At 42.3% G+C, this 17,951-nt stretch overlaps 1 protein-coding gene and 1 long non-coding RNA gene across 2 annotated transcripts; one reads left to right on the top strand and one right to left on the bottom strand.

Moving 5' to 3' along the window:
* Positions 1-3,126: 3,126 nt before the first annotated feature.
* On the bottom strand, positions 3,127-16,437 carry LOC142937515 (ankyrin repeat domain-containing protein 33B-like). Its single transcript, XM_076080488.1, has 6 exons — positions 15,914-16,437; positions 6,850-6,979; positions 6,542-6,682; positions 6,255-6,396; positions 5,846-6,044; positions 3,127-5,070 (listed from the first exon to the last, which is right to left on the bottom strand). The coding sequence occupies exons 1-6, from the start codon at positions 16,331-16,333 to the stop codon at positions 4,525-4,527; spliced, it is 1,578 nt and encodes a 525-aa protein (XP_075936603.1). The 5' UTR covers positions 16,334-16,437; the 3' UTR covers positions 3,127-4,524.
* Positions 5,883-7,483, top strand: LOC142937516 (uncharacterized). Its single transcript, XR_012949418.1, has 2 exons — positions 5,883-7,012; positions 7,146-7,483. It is a non-coding gene; the product is annotated as an uncharacterized LOC142937516 (long non-coding RNA).
* Positions 16,438-17,951: the final 1,514 nt, after the last annotated feature.

Here is a 17,951-nt window from a genome sequence, read left to right as displayed (position 1 = left end):
TATCCATTGCGTGGACTTGGGTATTAGGTATGGTTGTCATAGTAAATAAAGATATATACCATCTTGGAAAAAAAAAAAAAAAAACGGCCTTTTTATTTGAATGAAATGAGGGACGACTTGACGAAAACTTGTCTTGAGGCTGGCTTTGTGGAATTTGTCATGTGAAAAAAGGTTTTCAGTCGGCCAATGACACAGTTCTGAGGTTCAAAGTAGTCCTACTTGACTGATCGTGTGCTGTACCTGGAGTATTTGAGCATCCCACGGTGAATTAGCACCCTGCGCTGAGGGATTAAGGCTCAGGTGGTGTTTTTGAAATGAAACCGAAGCATCTCTCCAAGAGCTGTCCACTGTTTTTCTTCCCTCCGCTCTCGCTCTCTCTCACACACACACACACACACACACACACACACGCATACACACAGCATGCAGCAGGTGTTAGTGCGTGTAATCCATCTTTACACAAGCATCTGCAACCAGGTGTTCTGTCAGTTTATGTTAGCCCAATAAACCAGCCAGTGCAGGCTTAGTTGGTGCGAGCCTCTGTCAGCAAGCTGTAACACCCCATTAAAGCAGACACAATCTCCTTGACTCTCCACGGTTTTATATAGTCCTCTCAATGTGGCAGAACTCTCATCCCCTGCCATGCCGCATTAGACTGACTGGGAGAACAGAATGAGAGCGAGAACGCTGCTAAAAAATGTATCGCACTGCCCGTGCTCAGGAATCTCTAGTTCTATGAGAATGAAGACAGTAAGTTGGATCAAGATTCATTCTTAAATACTCTGATAGCATGTTATTGCTAGTGTGGCTAGTTAACATCAAGTCAGTATTTAGCACATATTAGTGACACTGCCAAGAATTATTCACCTGTAACTATGACAGCCCGTACAAATGTGCTAAAGTGCTTTTGGAATACCAATTAAGTTTAATTACATGGTCTCTTTAAATTTGCCTTCTAGATTGACGTCTATTAAATATCAAATAACAGGAATGTAGGTTCAGCTTTTCACATGTCTGAAGTCTTTAGAGTGACGGCTTTGTTTACGCCGGTAGACCCACTCATCGACTGGCTCAGTGGTCTATTCTGGTCGGTACTGGTGCCTGGTAACATCAAACAATTACCCATGAGCAAGGCACTGCCCTTCTATGTTTATATATTTAGGATAGAATCATGTTTTTGTAGTTTCTTCTTCCATAAAAACAGTCACGGTTACAGTTTAAGGCACTTTACCCAAGTCGTCATTTCGGGTCACTTTATTAGCCCTGAGTATACACCACCAGCTGTTAGCCTGAGGTGCTTAGGAACATTAAAACTGGCTTCAGCTAGTTGAGACTGGTCATTTCTCTGACACAGCCGCCTGAGAACATTCCACCAATGCTGAGGTTTACTCGGTCAACAGGCACCAGTGGGAGTAAAGGGTGCTTCAGTCATTTAGGTCAGGATATTTTTGGAAAGGCATCAGGGTCGAAATGACAAATGCACGGTGACATTTGTGGCTCCAGTTTCACCAAAACCAAACTGCTTGCTTTTCATATTCCATGCGTCACATCATATCTTACTCCTCAAACAGCATTGACAGGATTTTTATGTAAAACTAACCTATTTTCTGTAGTGTCGTTCCTAAAAATGACTAACGGAAAGTATAATGCAGTACGTTTGGTGTTATCAAAGCTCCCGGGAGCTTCTGTCAGAGAGCTTCTCTCTGCCTAGTTTTCCTCACTTTCTATCAGTGATAGCACCGCCGCCACTTGCAGTTCATTTGTAGTTCACACGTTGGAGATCATTCTGATGCTGATTTAATTGTGAGACATTTTCATTTATTCATACTTTTTCAGCATTTCAGAAATGGAATTCATTAAGAGGGGCCTACTTTATCCTTGATTGCATCACGGTATCATTTCACAGAATACTTAAAAAAAAGAAATCCCCGTGCTCTCATACCTTCAGCACGGGGATAGATTACACTTCGTTCTTGCTTAAGCCGAAGAAAATATAGTCATTGTGGACCATAAGGATAATATTTTTGAGCATGCATTTTTTACAAATAAAGCTTCCGATTTTCTTGAGAAATTAAATAATTAAATCAACTCATTTATAATTTTCTTTTTCAACTTCCGAGTAGCACTTACATTCTGCTACACGCAGATTGCTTCATCTTACTTCTTGATTATTTCATGGCACATATATAACGGGGGTTTTTCTTTGTTATTAATTATCATATTTAAGAACTATCTGTAGTGACAATGTAATAACTGCCACATCATATAACCTATGAAGCTGCAATATTGTGTTAATCTAAAAAGCCACATGTAAAAAGTAACACAATTATTGCTTATTAATGGTTTAGAAAAAGGTGATATATTTTACAAAAAAATCATGTAAAGAAGTAAGAACAATGCAATAGTTCTATGTGATATAATATAATTGTTCTGATAATAAGCAATTTATGTAATTGATACACTTCATGTCAATGCCACTTGTAGATATACTCCATCTTACATGCAGAAATCTTTAAGTGTTAAAAACCAACCAGCAGAGGGCCCCAACTAAGAATCCCCCCCCCCCCCCCCCCAAATTCACAGGTTTGACAGAAGCACTCGTCCAGTGCTGATCTAGAATCAGGTCATCCCGTCTGAATCCCAGCCTTTAGCATCACGGCATGACATAATGGCTGCCATACGATCAGTGGATAGGGCCCTGTGTATTTGGCCACTTCTGAATATCTATGAGGGATGTGGGTCAGAGTGCGGGAGGGGAATCGCTGACCAAGCCTGTTGCGCCTCGTAATCTCAGGTTACAATCTAAGCCAACAGCTGTTAGAGCTACAACCATGACCTAAATATTACTTCATGCATTCGGGGCTAATAGGTTTTGTCTCTCCCATCCCCACACACACACACAACCCACTAATGTTCATTCCCCCACACTCTATATCAGTGAACTTGGAATAGATGACTGATATGACTTGTCCTGTCATAAATATAAGTATGTGATGAGATAAAGGTATCTCAACTTCAGAATTGTTTCTCCAGTTCACAGAAGTCCTGCAGAAGCCTTGTGAAAATGCTCCGTACTCAATCACAAAACACTAACACAGAAGTGTATTCCAAAGGAATGTCGTTTTTATTCATTGCCTCAGAACAAACTGCAAACAGTAGACGTTGTTGGCCATGATACTGCATTGCCAGCATAAAGCTATTTTCATGTTGATGCTAAATTTGTTAATCCCGCGACCACTTCCAGTTTTAAGTGCAGAACTCACTGCTGACTCGCGCTGAAGCCAACGAGGTTTATTTGGAGAAATGATTTTGTTGTGCAGTGACCCAAAGCAACTCATCACCATGTTTATTAGACACACACTTGTGGATGACACTTACGCTGCAATAGCCATGAGGAGTTAGGACCGTGAAATTGTGCTCTGAAAGAAATCCTGACAAAATCCCTGCTCTGCCCGTGGCTCTGCGCGTTTTAAACTCACAGCCGTTATTTTCACTGTTCTAATGTTGAAACGGGGAGCGGACCTATTGCTCAATAATGGGTCGACTGTTTTTTATCAGAGGGTCCACATGTTATCACTTCAATTCTAATTATTCTGTCATATAACTGCCTTCTGCAATTGCTAATAGATTAAACCCCTATTTATGGAAATCAAGAAGAGTACGAAAAATCCCATCAATGTGTTATTAACTTTCCAACAGAACATAGTGGAGGCATTTGAAATGATTAGTGTAATAAAGCATCAATATACCCTGTACACACCAAATTCAGTCTCAGAGGCGCTTTCGGCGCGATGAATGGGCTTTTGCAATGTAAACATTTGAGATAGTAATAGTGCTTCACATTTCAGTGTTGGTCTCTTACGTTAAGACTAGAAAACATAGTTGTTATTACATCAGTATGTGAAAAAGTCTATATTTCATAAAAAATACAAAGTTTCTCATCAAAAAGCATTCAAATCTCATATAAACTGTATATGTAAATACATTCATGGGTAAGTCTTTGTAAAGCAGAACAAAAAGCGTCTGAAATATTGCTGTCAAATGACATTATCTATATATATATATATAAGCTTATGTTTAGCCTTCTCAGTCAATATGACACACCTACTGGTATTCTCCACTGATTCCTGCTGTGCTTACAGTTTGAGAGAATTTGTGTCAATAAGTGTCCTCTGCTCCGATACAGCTTAACTCAGTGTAAACACACTGCTGTATTGAACACCCAAAGCTTAATCAAAGATAGACTAGGCCATCCATCAAAAAGCAATAAATATGAAAAATAAGTTAATTAAAAGCATTTCAAGTATCAAATCCCCTGGGTAATCGCTGCTTGACATCATGAAGGACACTGAGCAGTGTGCATTTAATGCTGTCAAAGCTGCAGCAGACATTTTAAAGTCAACTAGCATCCCCCTTGCAGCCTCTTTTAGGAACACATCTGCTTATTCATATCTTGTAGAAAAATATTAAAGCCAAATCTCTACAATGATTTTTGAAGTGTACATGGCATCTTCTGAGGCAATATTATTTCTTTTTCCCAGCAGCAAGGTGTCTCTTGGTCACAACCTCCAGCCTCCTCCTCTCTGCGTCCTCGGCTTTCCTCCTTTCTTCTTTTAGCTCCTTGTACCGCCACTTTGGTAGTTGCAACAGGTGCCCCCCTCCGTCTTTGAAGCTGCTCTTCCTCCGTATCTTCTCTGGTTCGTACGTGGGCGTGGGGGCCTTGGAGACCCTCACTTTGGGAATGCTGAACCCCGGCCTGACGCTGCTCCTCCTCAGCACCATGTGCATGGGCAGCAGGCTGGTCCTCCGCAGCTCCAGGGCCTCGTTATAAGCCACCGTGCTCAGGCTGGAGCTCCGGTCTCGAGGCACCAGGCTCTGGGGCTGAAGGCTGGCCCGGCGGTCGGCTGAGTTCTTGGCCACCAGTGTGACCCGGGAGTTCTGGAAGAGTTTGAGGTGGCTGTCCACCCTGTCGGGGTTGATGGAGCGGAGCTCCTTGGCGCGCTGCTGGCGGATGATCTCTGGGACTGCATACCGCCGTTTGCCCACACTTGGGAGGCTGTCTGGACACACCTGAAACACAACAGCCCCTGGTTGGTATCACTTGTATTACTTGTTATAATATCAGTATTTGTAGCACTGCAGTAGCAATAGCAGTAATAATTAGCAGAATTATGTTCAGTTTCCCTTTTGATTGCGGTGTTGCAGTACTTGTAATCTTGCATGAATAACCTGCTTATCAGCTAAGGCCGCCGTTAATTATATGCTTTAATTATTATGTGCAAATCCCATGAAAAAGCAGAGAATTCATTGATTAAAGCAAAGATAAATTAGCACCAGATTTATCCTTTAACAGCACAATTACCACAATATTATCATCAGTTTGTTTGCACATTGAGTCTATGAAGCAGCAGCGGTAGTACTACTTTATTCTACTGCTTGATAAGAACAATAAGAGAAGCAATTTGCATACTGATACAAAAACACACAAATATTGACTGTTTAGTCCCATTTGGAGTCTGTGGAAGGTGATTCCCACAACGTACAAGAATGGTTGGCTCCATCTGAAGATAAGAAGGTGAGCTCTGATACCTCCAACTGTGCTGAGTGTGTACAGACACTGGAATAATGCAGAGGAGAGCGGCTTTAAAAGAGAAAACTATCACAAAGAGTAGTTACCTGCATAACCTTATCTCAGCATGCAGTTGCAGAATGCTTGTTGGTGTTAGGGGGAAATAGAGTAACATGTGGGGTTGGGGTTGATGGATCTGGTGGGATACTGTTTGATGCTGATCAATGAGTACCTGGATAATGAAGAGTAAACATGATCTAGAGCCTTATTACTCACTGTATGGCATGCCACAGCAATGACTGGGCTCCTCATGGCCGTCGTTATAGAAACCATGTGGTCGATAACACCTTGATCCTCAGGGTTGGTGACGTTTGAGATGTTGAAGATGTTCCTCACGGTGTCAGACAGGCGCCTCAGACAGCCACGGGGCTCCTGGGCTTTGGCCGCCAGCGATGCCAGCGGGCGCCACTCTAGACTGGGAAAAAGAAATTAGATATAAATCCACTGCACAGGTAGGTAGGGCTTACTCTTCTCACCATCATGAAGTAAGTCATAGACTCTCTCAAGGCGACTTTTGAGTTGTTATAGTCAAGAATGCTACACCACCTCTTCAGATATTGGTTGATGATATTGTCCATGACAGACAGGCAGACAGAGAAACAATGTGAGCCAGCCATGAGTTTACCTATATGTCTCACAGTACTGGTGCGGGCAGGGCCGTTCCATCAGGCGCGTCATCACCCAGGCAGTTTCATAGCGGCCCGTAAAGAAGGCCCACTCCCTGGCAGTGAAGTGGCGGCCGAGGTCCCTGGCATTCAGGGAAGCTCCTGGTGGTGGCACAATTATAAAGAAGGTTAAATATGTCAAAGAACGGATATAGTGGGCACACAAAGATTAGAAGAGGACAGCAAAGAAATGACTGAAGATTTCCAAATGCTGCTATCTGTCTCGGTGTTCTCATGTGTTCTTCACCTGCCATCATGAGCGAGCGCACACATTCCACCCTGCCCTGCATGGCAGCTTTCATCAGAGCGGTGAAGCCGTGGCAGTTCCTCCTCTCGATGTCCAACCCCGGGTAGTAGTTGAGCAGATAGTTGGTGATTGTTATGTGGCCTTGAAGAACAGAGGGACGGACGGTTGTTACTGTACGTTATAACACAGTCTATAGTCAAGGCATTCACACGAGATCCACATCCATACGCTGGTCCTTCTGTTTCAAAAACACCTGCGTACAGTTAATTGTGTGTGTGTGTGTGTGTGTGTCTGTGTGTGTGTGTTACCTGCTTGAGCAGCTGTGATGAGAGCTGTGTTTCCCTCGCTGTCCTGCCAGTTGACATCCAGATACGGACACTGAGACAGCGCTATGACGACGTCCACATAACCCTGGTAACACGCGACCAACAGCCCTATCTGAGACAAAAAGGGACAGGAGAGGAGTTAAAGGTACAATATGCAACACTTTCCTAAAGAAATAATGTATGGACTGATATGAAAAGAATCCCTCTCAATCATCACTTCTGACCAACTTCTCTTTTCTTCCTATTTTTGCTGTGTTTGGGACGTTTCTGACCGTCAGCAAAGACCATTTGGAAACCACGTGGGGGATATTTATTGGCAACCAAGATGTTGCAATTAACTTTCATGAAGTGAAAACACACTGTGAAAGGGTTAACGATCTATGACGAACACACGGACAACTCCCAGACCAAACAACGGCGTCTCAAGGAACAACATCATTTGGTCTGCATCGCAGAAGAATTGAAACCAGTGATTGAGACCATAAACTCATATTTACAATGTGCACCGAGGTAATAAGTAAATAGGGTCATTTTGTCTTCGATCTCTGTAATCGGACCTATCTTTGTAACCAGAGGAGTCGCCCCCTGATGGCCATTAAAAAGAATGCACGTTTAAGGCACTTCTGCATCGGCTTTACTTTTCAGAAACGGAGGTTGCTGCCTGGTAGAAACCAGAAGACCAGGAGACCTCTGTGCATCTTTCCAAACTAATATCCTTAAAAAAAAGGTGACATCTGTTGTCTTTTCATAAAGAATGGAACCGTCTTGAACTGAGTGGAAAAACGAGTCCCCCGTCTGATGTTGTTGTGTACTTTTGTGCGTTCGTGCCGGAGTAAGAGCCCTTTTATGTCTGTGGACGTAAGCGTAAATGTTAGTCTGCCAGTGTGAGTTTTCGGTTGTCCTGGAAAAATCCTGTAAAAGTTGGGTACTTTCTGGAAGGTGCACACTTCACTGGCCAAGACAAACAAGTTCACCACCAGAGGAGATGGAGGGGGGGGGGGGGGGGGAGCTGCAAGCTGAATTCGGGAACACAGAGTTCTCAGTTGACATATCATGTGCACAGTATGTTTATACATGAAATATTTCTGTTAGAAAGATGTGTCTTTCACTTTCACTCAGAGCACAGGTGGATAAATGCCGAGCTTTCATACAGGAAGCCAAAATTCATGATATAATATGATGAGAATGAATGTGACTTAGATCTTAAAAAAACACCTGTAGGGACAAAAGTCATCCCAGGTGTCTTCTGTTTTGTTCCATCACAGGCATAACGGTAATGTACTACACTTAAACCTTCGACTGGAACTAGTCAAATACACGATGTTCTTGATGTTAAAACTTCAATTCTTCACCGCAGCTTTTGTAAAAAAAAAAGAATTATGTTACATAACATAATCCAGGAATAGTGTAGGCCTTTTATTTCCATTGAATGTATTCCTTGATATTTAATTAACTTTACTAAAGGTGAAAATCAACCCTGCGTGTTACGTGTCATCAGGGTATGTCATACTGTACATAATGTAAAAGAATAAGGCGTGGTGAACGTACACGTCCTGTGCTTTTTCAAGTTTTACAGCACAGGCACGGTGATTAATAAAGAAGCAATATCTATAAACCAGCCAGTTGCTGTGAACATCAGACCTTCGCCTTAAAGAGTTATTAATCAGACTTAGGAAATCAATTCAAACTTTGCTACAAAGAGGGAAGTATTATCCGTGAACCTTCTTCTGTGACATGATGTTCCCTTCATAAGAGCACGAGTAAAACCTACTTGCCGCTTTGCACCTCTTGGCCCGAGCACACCGTGCTACTCCCGTTAATTATTCTATTGAACTCTGCTGTGGATGTGATCCAAAGTTCTGTCTCCCTGATATGAACAAAATATAATAATGACTGAAGATTAGTACAGAGAGGGAACGTTTATAGACAACATACAAAATTGGTGCCAACCTCCCCCACGTCTACCTACCACACACACACACACACACACACACACACACACACACACACACACACACACACACACACACACACACACATTATACTGACAAGGTGTGCAATAGAATAAAGTTAAATCTGCATTTCCACACACTAAATTCTAAACAATATTGCCACTCATCAAAGTCAAAACATAAAAACCTCATGCAAAAAAATCTATAATGTCACTGTAATGTTACGTTAACATGTGCCCCCCCCCCCCCCCCCCCCCCCCCCCCCCTTCCTTTATTTCTACTAATCTGTATCAGACAGGGATTGTGGTTTAGTCTGCAGGACAGGCTGTGCAGCACATGTACAGTAGACGTTGTTGTTCTTTCACCCTGTGAGACAAACTAAACTTAAACCTTTGGCTGGAAGGAGCCGGGCTGTCAGCCGGCTGGAGATGTAGTCACGTTGGTGCTGGAGCATAGCGAGAGGTGAGGTGGAGAGAGGTCCTGCGGAGCAACTGATGGATCGTCTGGAAGACGTTCACTTACACTGGCACAGCTCCAGATTGCTTTATCTGGTTAGACACACGCATGCTGACCTTGTCTGTGTCTCTCTCTCTCTCTCACACACACACACACATTCTTGGCAAGCCTCCTGCCTTGCTGTGCTGTGCTTTAGCAGCATGCCCTGCAGCATGTCTGGAGCAATCTCAGTCGTCTGGCACTGTCCTTTTTTTTTTTTTTCAAGCATTTAACTTACTTTCTACCTGTTTCTCCCAGGCTGTAGTTTTCTGCTCAACACATCCCTATCTGGACCTTTTTGTTTCATCTATTGGCTCTCTGAGGCACTTAACCAGTGGCTCGACCTGAGAGAAGAGCACCAGCGAAATGCACACACAGCATGCGATTGCAGGGACGCACATTAATCGGGGAAAAGACAATCATGTGCTCCACAATATTACCCACTCGATGCCTTAAATGTGAGGCTTAGGGGATAAAAATAACAACACTACCAGGTAGCTCAACAACCCCGAAACAATCACGAGAGGTACTTCCAGGGATGGATGAGTGTGTGTGTGCAGTGCATGTGTGTGTGTGTGTGTGAGAGTCAGAAGAATGTAAAGTGAGACTTTGATTACGACACCGATGGTTTTTGGGAGGATTATACATTTTGTATGTAGGCCAAATGAAGATGCACACTATGGCAATCGCAAAGCTTTCATGACTTTATTCTGATGGACGTAGACATGTGCCCTCCCTGACTGTAATCTTCTCTGTTCCATTACACTGGATTGTAGCCGCTCTCGTAAATTGAGCTTATTTTTACCCGCAAAACTCGCCTTTGTGCAGTTTTTCTTGACATTTTCTTTTATAATAGCTCGTAAAGTTAAGTATTACGTAGCATATGTTGCGTTTGAAGCCCAAATGGCCTGTGGTGTTGAGTGGTATTTTATCTCTTGATACTTAAACATGCTCCTCTGAATTAAGATGACTCTAATCCAATACATGTAGGTAGCACTTTCTTTATTTTCTGTGCATTCATATGTGGGCTGTAGATTTTTGTTCACATAGCTGTCGAAACATTAGCAATTTAGGCTGTCTGTCCCTCTAAAACATTCAACAATTTGGGAGGATTCATCATTCTGGTGAGTTTAAAATTCAAATGTATTTTTGGTAATGCCAATTTTGATCAAATAAGTACATAAGTCTTAATTTTCTTAGCAAAAATGAATATTTATTTTAGTTGAATTTAACTAAAACTGCATTTACCATAAATGTCAGTGGGTTCTGATAATGTCTGAATACAGACAAACTAATTCTGTTCAACTTATTATTAGCCCATATACACATACACAGACAAAGACACGCACACACACACGCACACACACACACACACACACACACACACACACACACACACACACACACACAAGTAATCTGGGGAATATCCAGAGCTAGGAATAGAAAGGCTTAGCCGTATCAGTCAGCGACACAGAGAGAGGGGGAGGGAGACAGACGTAACTGTGTACCTACAGTTGATGTGAGGCTGCTGTAATAATTGGCTCCAGTGAGTATGACACAATACCCAGTGTAACCCTGAAAGTTCCTTATAGACACAACACCTCCAGGATTCCCAGCTCAACGATGTAATTAATTGCTTCTTAATCAATTCATGTAAAGCATGACCAAAGTATGTGCAATAGCATCTTCAGAAGTGCATGGTTGAATTGATAAATAATAAAGCTGATTTTGATTGACTTCAGCTGGCACTGAAATAAAAGAGGATCCGGAATAATTACCTTCACGTATACTGTAAGTCGTTTTTGCTTAGTGTAGGTTTTTAAAATGGAAAAGTTTAATAACGTCAAGCATTAGCCCTCCACGCTACAGCCACCAAGAGTCTGCTTCCCTTGTGGGTTCAGTGTGACTTCTTCTATCAACCGATCTAACTTCCTTATTGTTTCTTTAAAAAACAGCTTACCCACACTGCATCTTTTTGTTCTTCTTCCAAATACTGGCCAAAGCTAAATTTAGCATCTAAGCGGCAGACAACCGGTATCTCTGCAGCCTGCATAGACCCAGTATAAAACGCTGCACTCCTCGCAGTACATCTCTGTGTGCGAGGACATGCACACACACACAAACACACACACACACACACACACACACACACACACGGGCAAATACTCTCTAGACCGCCCTCAATCACACACACCAGAAGCACTTACACAGACTTACTGGGCCATGTTTCTGTCAATAGCCTCCCTGTTTAACTGTGCTCCTGTCTGCAGCTGAGTGTTCACATGACTGTATCAAATCAGATGTGTATGACTGTCGCTTTGATTTTTCCACTCATCCGTATTTGCTAGCAGCATCATGTTTGCTACCATCTGCAGCGCCAAATTTCTCTCTCTCTCTCTCTTTCTCCCCCCCCCCCCCCCCCTGTGCCTCATTTAGTCGGCTTGCCTGTTGCCCTGATGGTTGATGTGCGTTGGTCTGCCCGTCTGAAACACTCTGTGTAGACTCTGTTGCCTGTCGTCTACACTGCACTGTATCGGTCCTGGTTCGTCATCAGATCTCACCCTGTTTGGAAAGTTTGATTGTGATCTAGAGGGGGAGTATGTGAGTGAGAGAGAAAGAGAAGGGGATGGGGGGGGGGGGGGGGTAACAGTCGAGCAGGGTGGCCTCATTTCAATTGATTGAATTATGTGTGTGTGTGTGTGTGTGTGTGCGTGCCCGCGCTTGCGTATTTATTGAGTTATCATGTGAGCATGACATCACATTCTACCCTAAACAAGGTCAGAGGTGCCTGATGATATTGATATATTAATACATATTCACATAATCCTGAGATAATCCTGATGTTCACTGACTTGCATTTATCTTTTACTTTTTACAACAATGGTTAATGGAAATTTCATCCAACACATCCGCTATCACAACACTGAGAAGATACTCTCGGGATTCTGACACTGACGGCCTATAATTACTGTGCCGTAATCGTATACAATGAAAATTAAATACACGTACTTATGACCTACATAATGGCTTGTTATTACGTTGCTTTGCTATGTTTAGCATTCAGGGTGTGTTAGTTGAAACATGGGCAGTTTGTCATTCTTCTGAGGGCACAGGTGACGGACACTGTGGCTGGCTTATTATGATGTGATCGTGATTACAGTTAATCAAGTTTCAACACGCAAGCTTGGCAGTGGGGAGTACGTTATCTTTGTCTTTTCTCTTGTGACACATGTTTTGCAGAATTTTGCAGAATCTGACTTGATTTCTACCCTCTCTGCGTGTCTTATCCTTAATCCTTGCCATGTTGCAGGTATTTTGTCCACAGGAGGGATTGTTGATGTTCAATCCCCTTTTTATCGCGACCATATTAATGTGATTTAATTATGTGTTGGCTGTTAACCAAAGAGCCAAACAGACGTTCGCAGATGCTTTGCTGCAAAAAAACGTTCTCCCGTTACTGTTTGTCATATGATATCAAAACACACACATCTTATGTCTTATGTTACCCACATCTCTTAAAAATGAACTTGTTTTTCTATGCAGCAGAGCGAATGTACTACTTGAACCACCATTAACCCCGGGCTGAAGATCAGTCTCTTATGTAGGTCATAACAAATCAGAGTATGTCATAGAAAATTTCATAGAAAGTCGTAATAAAGTAACGTATAGTAACTCCTCTGTAAGTAACGTAAAAAGTCATAGTATAGTGTGCCATAAAATGTTATATTATATTATATTATATAGGTGTTCAATGTGACAATGTTAGATTAGAACAATGAAAATATCTCCATGATTTGCCTTTACAGAGTATGTGTGTGTGACGTAAAAAAAGTCATTAAAATGTCATAATATAGTATAATAAAGTCATAGTGTAGTAAAAATGTCATTAACAGTCATTGTTTAGTATGACATAAAATAATTGTTTAAAAGTCATAATATAGTATTATAAAATGTCATATAAAAGTCATAAAGAAATGGTCAAAAGTAACGGCAAAGTATGCCATAAAATGTCATAATAAATTCATAGTGTAGTATGATTTAAAAAAAAAGTAATTAATAGTCATAAAATCATTAGATGAAGCCCTGGTGTGTTTAATGTGGATTTATGTAGTATGTCATTAAAAAGTCATAGTATAGTACAGCAAAAACATTTGTTGTTATTTGATAACCGCTCATGAATAAAACGATGTATATGCGGCCAAGTAGAAGTTCAGGGAAGTAGATTTAAAAAGAAATATTAGACCTGCATTGACTTTGCTGAAGTACCTTCATGTAAAACACAGAATCCCTTCCAGGTTCTGGGCTGCCATTCTGCAGCTGACCCTGACCTCTGACCTCCCTCACGAAAGGCACCACAGAAAACAGAGGCAACTCACTATTATGTGTGTGACAAATACTTTGGCTAGACCGGGAAAAGGTACAAACGTGTCTGCGTCTCAAGCCTTTTTAGTTAGAATATAGCCTATTTTAAATAGTGTACATTCTGTACAAAATCAAGTCTGGGATGTAACAGCCCTCTCTGTCTTCTCATCACATCGTCAGGCTGTCGGCTCTGGTAGGATGTTGACGTCCGTGTCAGGATGTTGAACACGAGCACCGACGAGCTTAACAGATTCATATCAACATGTGTTTCTAATGGAGGGGTTTCCTAAACTGCATTGTGTCTGGGTCCGTGCACATCCCTGAGGTCGCAGGTCATCGCAAAGCAAATGGCGAATGCACTACAGCACACATCCTGGTTATCTATTCTACGCTAACACATAACTGGCGCTCACTGCTACACACACACACACACACGTGCAAAACACACACTCACACAAGCTATATCCAAGCATTTTTGGTGTGCCAGCCAAATGAATCCGATCTATCGTGCACGTCACACAGAGGAGAAGAGAAATCTTTACATTCCAATGATGTCATTACTACTCTTCCCTCCCGTGACCTCATCAGCTGTTACATGCATACAGAGAGATAAGGAGGGGGACAGATGGTGAGCGATGATGATGGACTCGGATGGATGGGGGGGTAGCCTCGAGGTTAGAGACGCAGATTTGTGATGTAAGCTGAGTAATATGAAAACACAGATGGGTGGGGACAATTTTCAAAGGAGAAAGTAAATGAATAACACACACGATTACCTAAGAAAACTGCAATGGCACTCCGAACTTCTCTGCTGGAGCTCTTTGGTTGTCAATGGTAGAAAACTACAGTTATCTTCCACATGTGACGGGATAAAAGAAAGTGCTGGTCATGAGAAAAAGGGCTAAAATGGTCAAATGTAAACAAATACTCTGAGTCCCAACAATACAAGATACAAGGCCAAATATCCGTCCTCAGCATATTGCCTATTGCCAGTTAATTCAATTACTATTAGCAAAATGTCCAGATGAATGAAAACTAGTCTGGCGTTCCATCATTATGGATTCATCTCTTCGCCCATGGGCTGCAGTACTTTGGCAGGAGTGAAGCGATGCACATAAAGGGGATGCGTGCTTTGATTGCACAGCGGACAAGATGTCCAATCATCTTCCAATAAGCGGTAACTCTTTTGATAAATTGCCTTTAGTGAAAAATATGAATTTGTTCATATAATTTAAAGTCAACGGATCGAAGCTGCACATAAACGATCACACATTGCTATTGATATCAATGTTTGCAAAATCAGTCAACTAACTCATGGCTTTAAAATGCATCTTTTTGTCATCATTTTGTAATACGGTTTTGAATTGCTCTCAGACACACTATTGCCATCCTCTCATTGGTAGTTACTGTGTTTACCATCGGACTACCACATGGAATCCAAATACAGAGGAAGAAATGCAGACGCACACACACACACACTCACACACACTCTCTCTCTCTCTCTCTCTCTCTCTCTCTCTCTCTCTCTCTCTCTCTCTCTCTCTCTCTCTCTCTCACACACACACACACAGAGGATTGAGTGTTCTGCTAACCGTGAGACTTCTGTGTTTTTATAGAGCTTGAAGTTCCTCCCTCTTGCAAAACTGAGGTCAGTCAACACACACATGCACAGACCTGTCAGCAAATACCAGTTTGGTATGAAAAATGATTCAGGATAGAGGTGTAAACTTATAAATATGACTGGAAACAAGGAAATAAAGAAAACCCATGTAAGATTTAAAAAATGTGGCCTGTTCAAGCCAACTGGCAACCTGGTAACAAACAGGCTACTCAACACACATCTCTTTTTAAAGTCCCATAGGGATATTTGACTGTTAACTGATTGTTTGTTAATTGTTGCAATTATTAAGATACATACTTATTGAAGTATGTGTTTCAGTGAGAGGCCAGAAAGTTTGATGCTAATAGGCAAAAAAGATGTAGTGCCCCTGAGCAAGACCATTTAATAAGCTTGCTGCATAACTTCTCCATAAGTTATGTAACCAAAAATACCATATTAAATTAGAGTTAATTCAGCTAACTTTACTGAACTAAAAACATCAACAAAGCCTTGTCCATCCCACAAGTCTGTTTTGTGATAAAGTGGACTAAAAGTACTCTATTACAGTAGCTAAATCACGCTACTTGTGTGAAGTTTAGCTTACTCAAAAGTGGTCCTAGTGGGCTGCATGCCATACCCTGTTATTCCTATCCTTCTCGTTCACCGCCTCCTCCTTCACTCCATGCCGCATCATTATCCGGACGATAGCCGCGTTGTTGGTGCAGCACGCCTGGAAAAAGGACAGCGGCTCCGGGCTTTCCGGAGACGCGGTGCGCTCCGAGTCCGCGAACACGTCGTCCGGCGGGTAGAAGGAGTCGTCCGACGCGATACTCCGACAGTCCTCCAAGTTCTCAAAGTCAACTTCTTCGAATGCATCATCGTCGTCCTCCTCGCACGAGCCCAGGTAGTTCTCGTCGTCAGATTTGTACAGCGGCTCCTCGACAACAGTCGGGTGGACCTGGGTGATGTTCCCCCCGGCTTTATGCTGCTGATGGAGCTGTTTAACCCGGACCGACGAAACGCCTCCTCCATCCCTGTCGTCCGTGATCAGCACCATCTAACCCCCGAGCCTAGGGCACTGTCCTCGGGGTAGAGTGCAGCCTGGCACGCGGGGCGCTGGCATGGGACTGGAGAGCGGAACCAAAGTATCGTAGCTTGCCCTGAAAACTTGTATCGCCTATGGGAGCCTAAATTACACAAACTCCTTGACCCGTGGTACGCTATGGGCCTTCTAGTTAAGCATGTTGCGCGTGCAGTTACCATTAGTCCTTTTCAAAGAGTTGACATAATGCACGTTTGAGACCCTGAACGCCCCACGAAGTGAAATCTTCTTTCGCGCGAACTCAAAACGAAACAACGTTGCGTTGTAGTCACAGCGATTCGGGCAAAAAACACGTGAATGGAAATACGTTTCGGGTTTTTGCAAAAAAGTGACGCTACCGCAGATAGTACAAGTGCTGCGCACACGGCCGTCCCATGTAGGGCGGAGAGAGACAGGCTGTTAACCTATAGTCGCCTAATCCGATTAGATGGGACTGGGACCTCTCTCTCTCTCTCTCTCTCTCTCTCTCTCTCTCTCTCTCTCTCTCTCTCTCTCCCCCTGTCTCTCTCTCTTTCTCGAGATTAATTCTAATCTCTCTGCTGAACGCAACCCTACAATAAACCTTAATATTCTTATATTATTTACATTATGATGATTTTGCAAATGGTTTAGTTTCTGTGTCTTTCTACCAATTTTTTTTTGTGGTTTCAAGTGACACTGAAAAACGAAAATGAAAACCCTTTTAGGGAAAACCCCCAGTGTGTATGAATTGATGGTACTCTACATCTGATTCATAAAAAAAAAACAAGGGGAAACCAGCATTGTAGCGCCTATGATGAGTCATGTGAATATCTACAAATCATCACTTTACTTTAGCTCAACATAGGGCTCCCTTTCAGGCTGAGCAGGCAGAATATGTTACAATTAAGGGACGCGCATTATTAAAATGAGTATGGCACATGGGTTACATTATTGACCATTTACGATTCTGAGTTGATTTACAGTTACACCCTCATTACGTTCTGTTCATCCGCTCTCTCTCTCTCTCTCTCTCTCTCTCTCTCTCTCTCTCTCTCATTTTCTTGGCCGCTGGCCAGTTAAAATAATAGACATCGATCGGGCTTCATTACTTGGCACTGAACTATGGAGAGAGTTTGGCTTGTGTACATAACTAGTTACATCTCATGGAAAATTCATCTTTCATCGACTGGGCAAAAATATAAGCGATCGTGGGGGCTCAACAGAGATCTTTTATAATCTTTTTAGAAAAAAACATGACCAGATCCTATACTACAAAATTATTTAGGCTAATAGTAACCCCAAAAATAGGGAACTAGAAAAGTCATTAGTATGCCACCTCTGTTTGACCACATGCTCTTTTGTACCCAAGGTAGCTTTTATATATCTGGTTGTTGTCACCACCAAAGAAAGAGATTATCATAAGTTGCTGTCACTGGATGGCGTGTGTCCATCTACATCGAGAATGTGTTGCAGAGTTTTTTTTGTGAAGTTTGCAGGTCCTAAATATTCTGCTTGCAGGCAACAGACTGATTTACAGAGAATGTTCCCTTTTCTATCAGTAATTAATAACGTCAATTTGCTGACACCACCTGCTGTGAAAAAGCCGAGTGCA

The sequence above is a fragment of the Anarhichas minor genome, unplaced genomic scaffold (assembly GCF_050575085.1).
Source record: "Anarhichas minor isolate MPS153535 unplaced genomic scaffold, ASM5057508v1 ptg000074l, whole genome shotgun sequence".
Classification (NCBI taxonomy): domain Eukaryota; kingdom Metazoa; phylum Chordata; class Actinopteri; order Perciformes; family Anarhichadidae; genus Anarhichas; species Anarhichas minor.
Note: the sequence above shows the minus strand (reverse complement) of the source record. Positions and strands in the feature narration are given on the sequence as shown.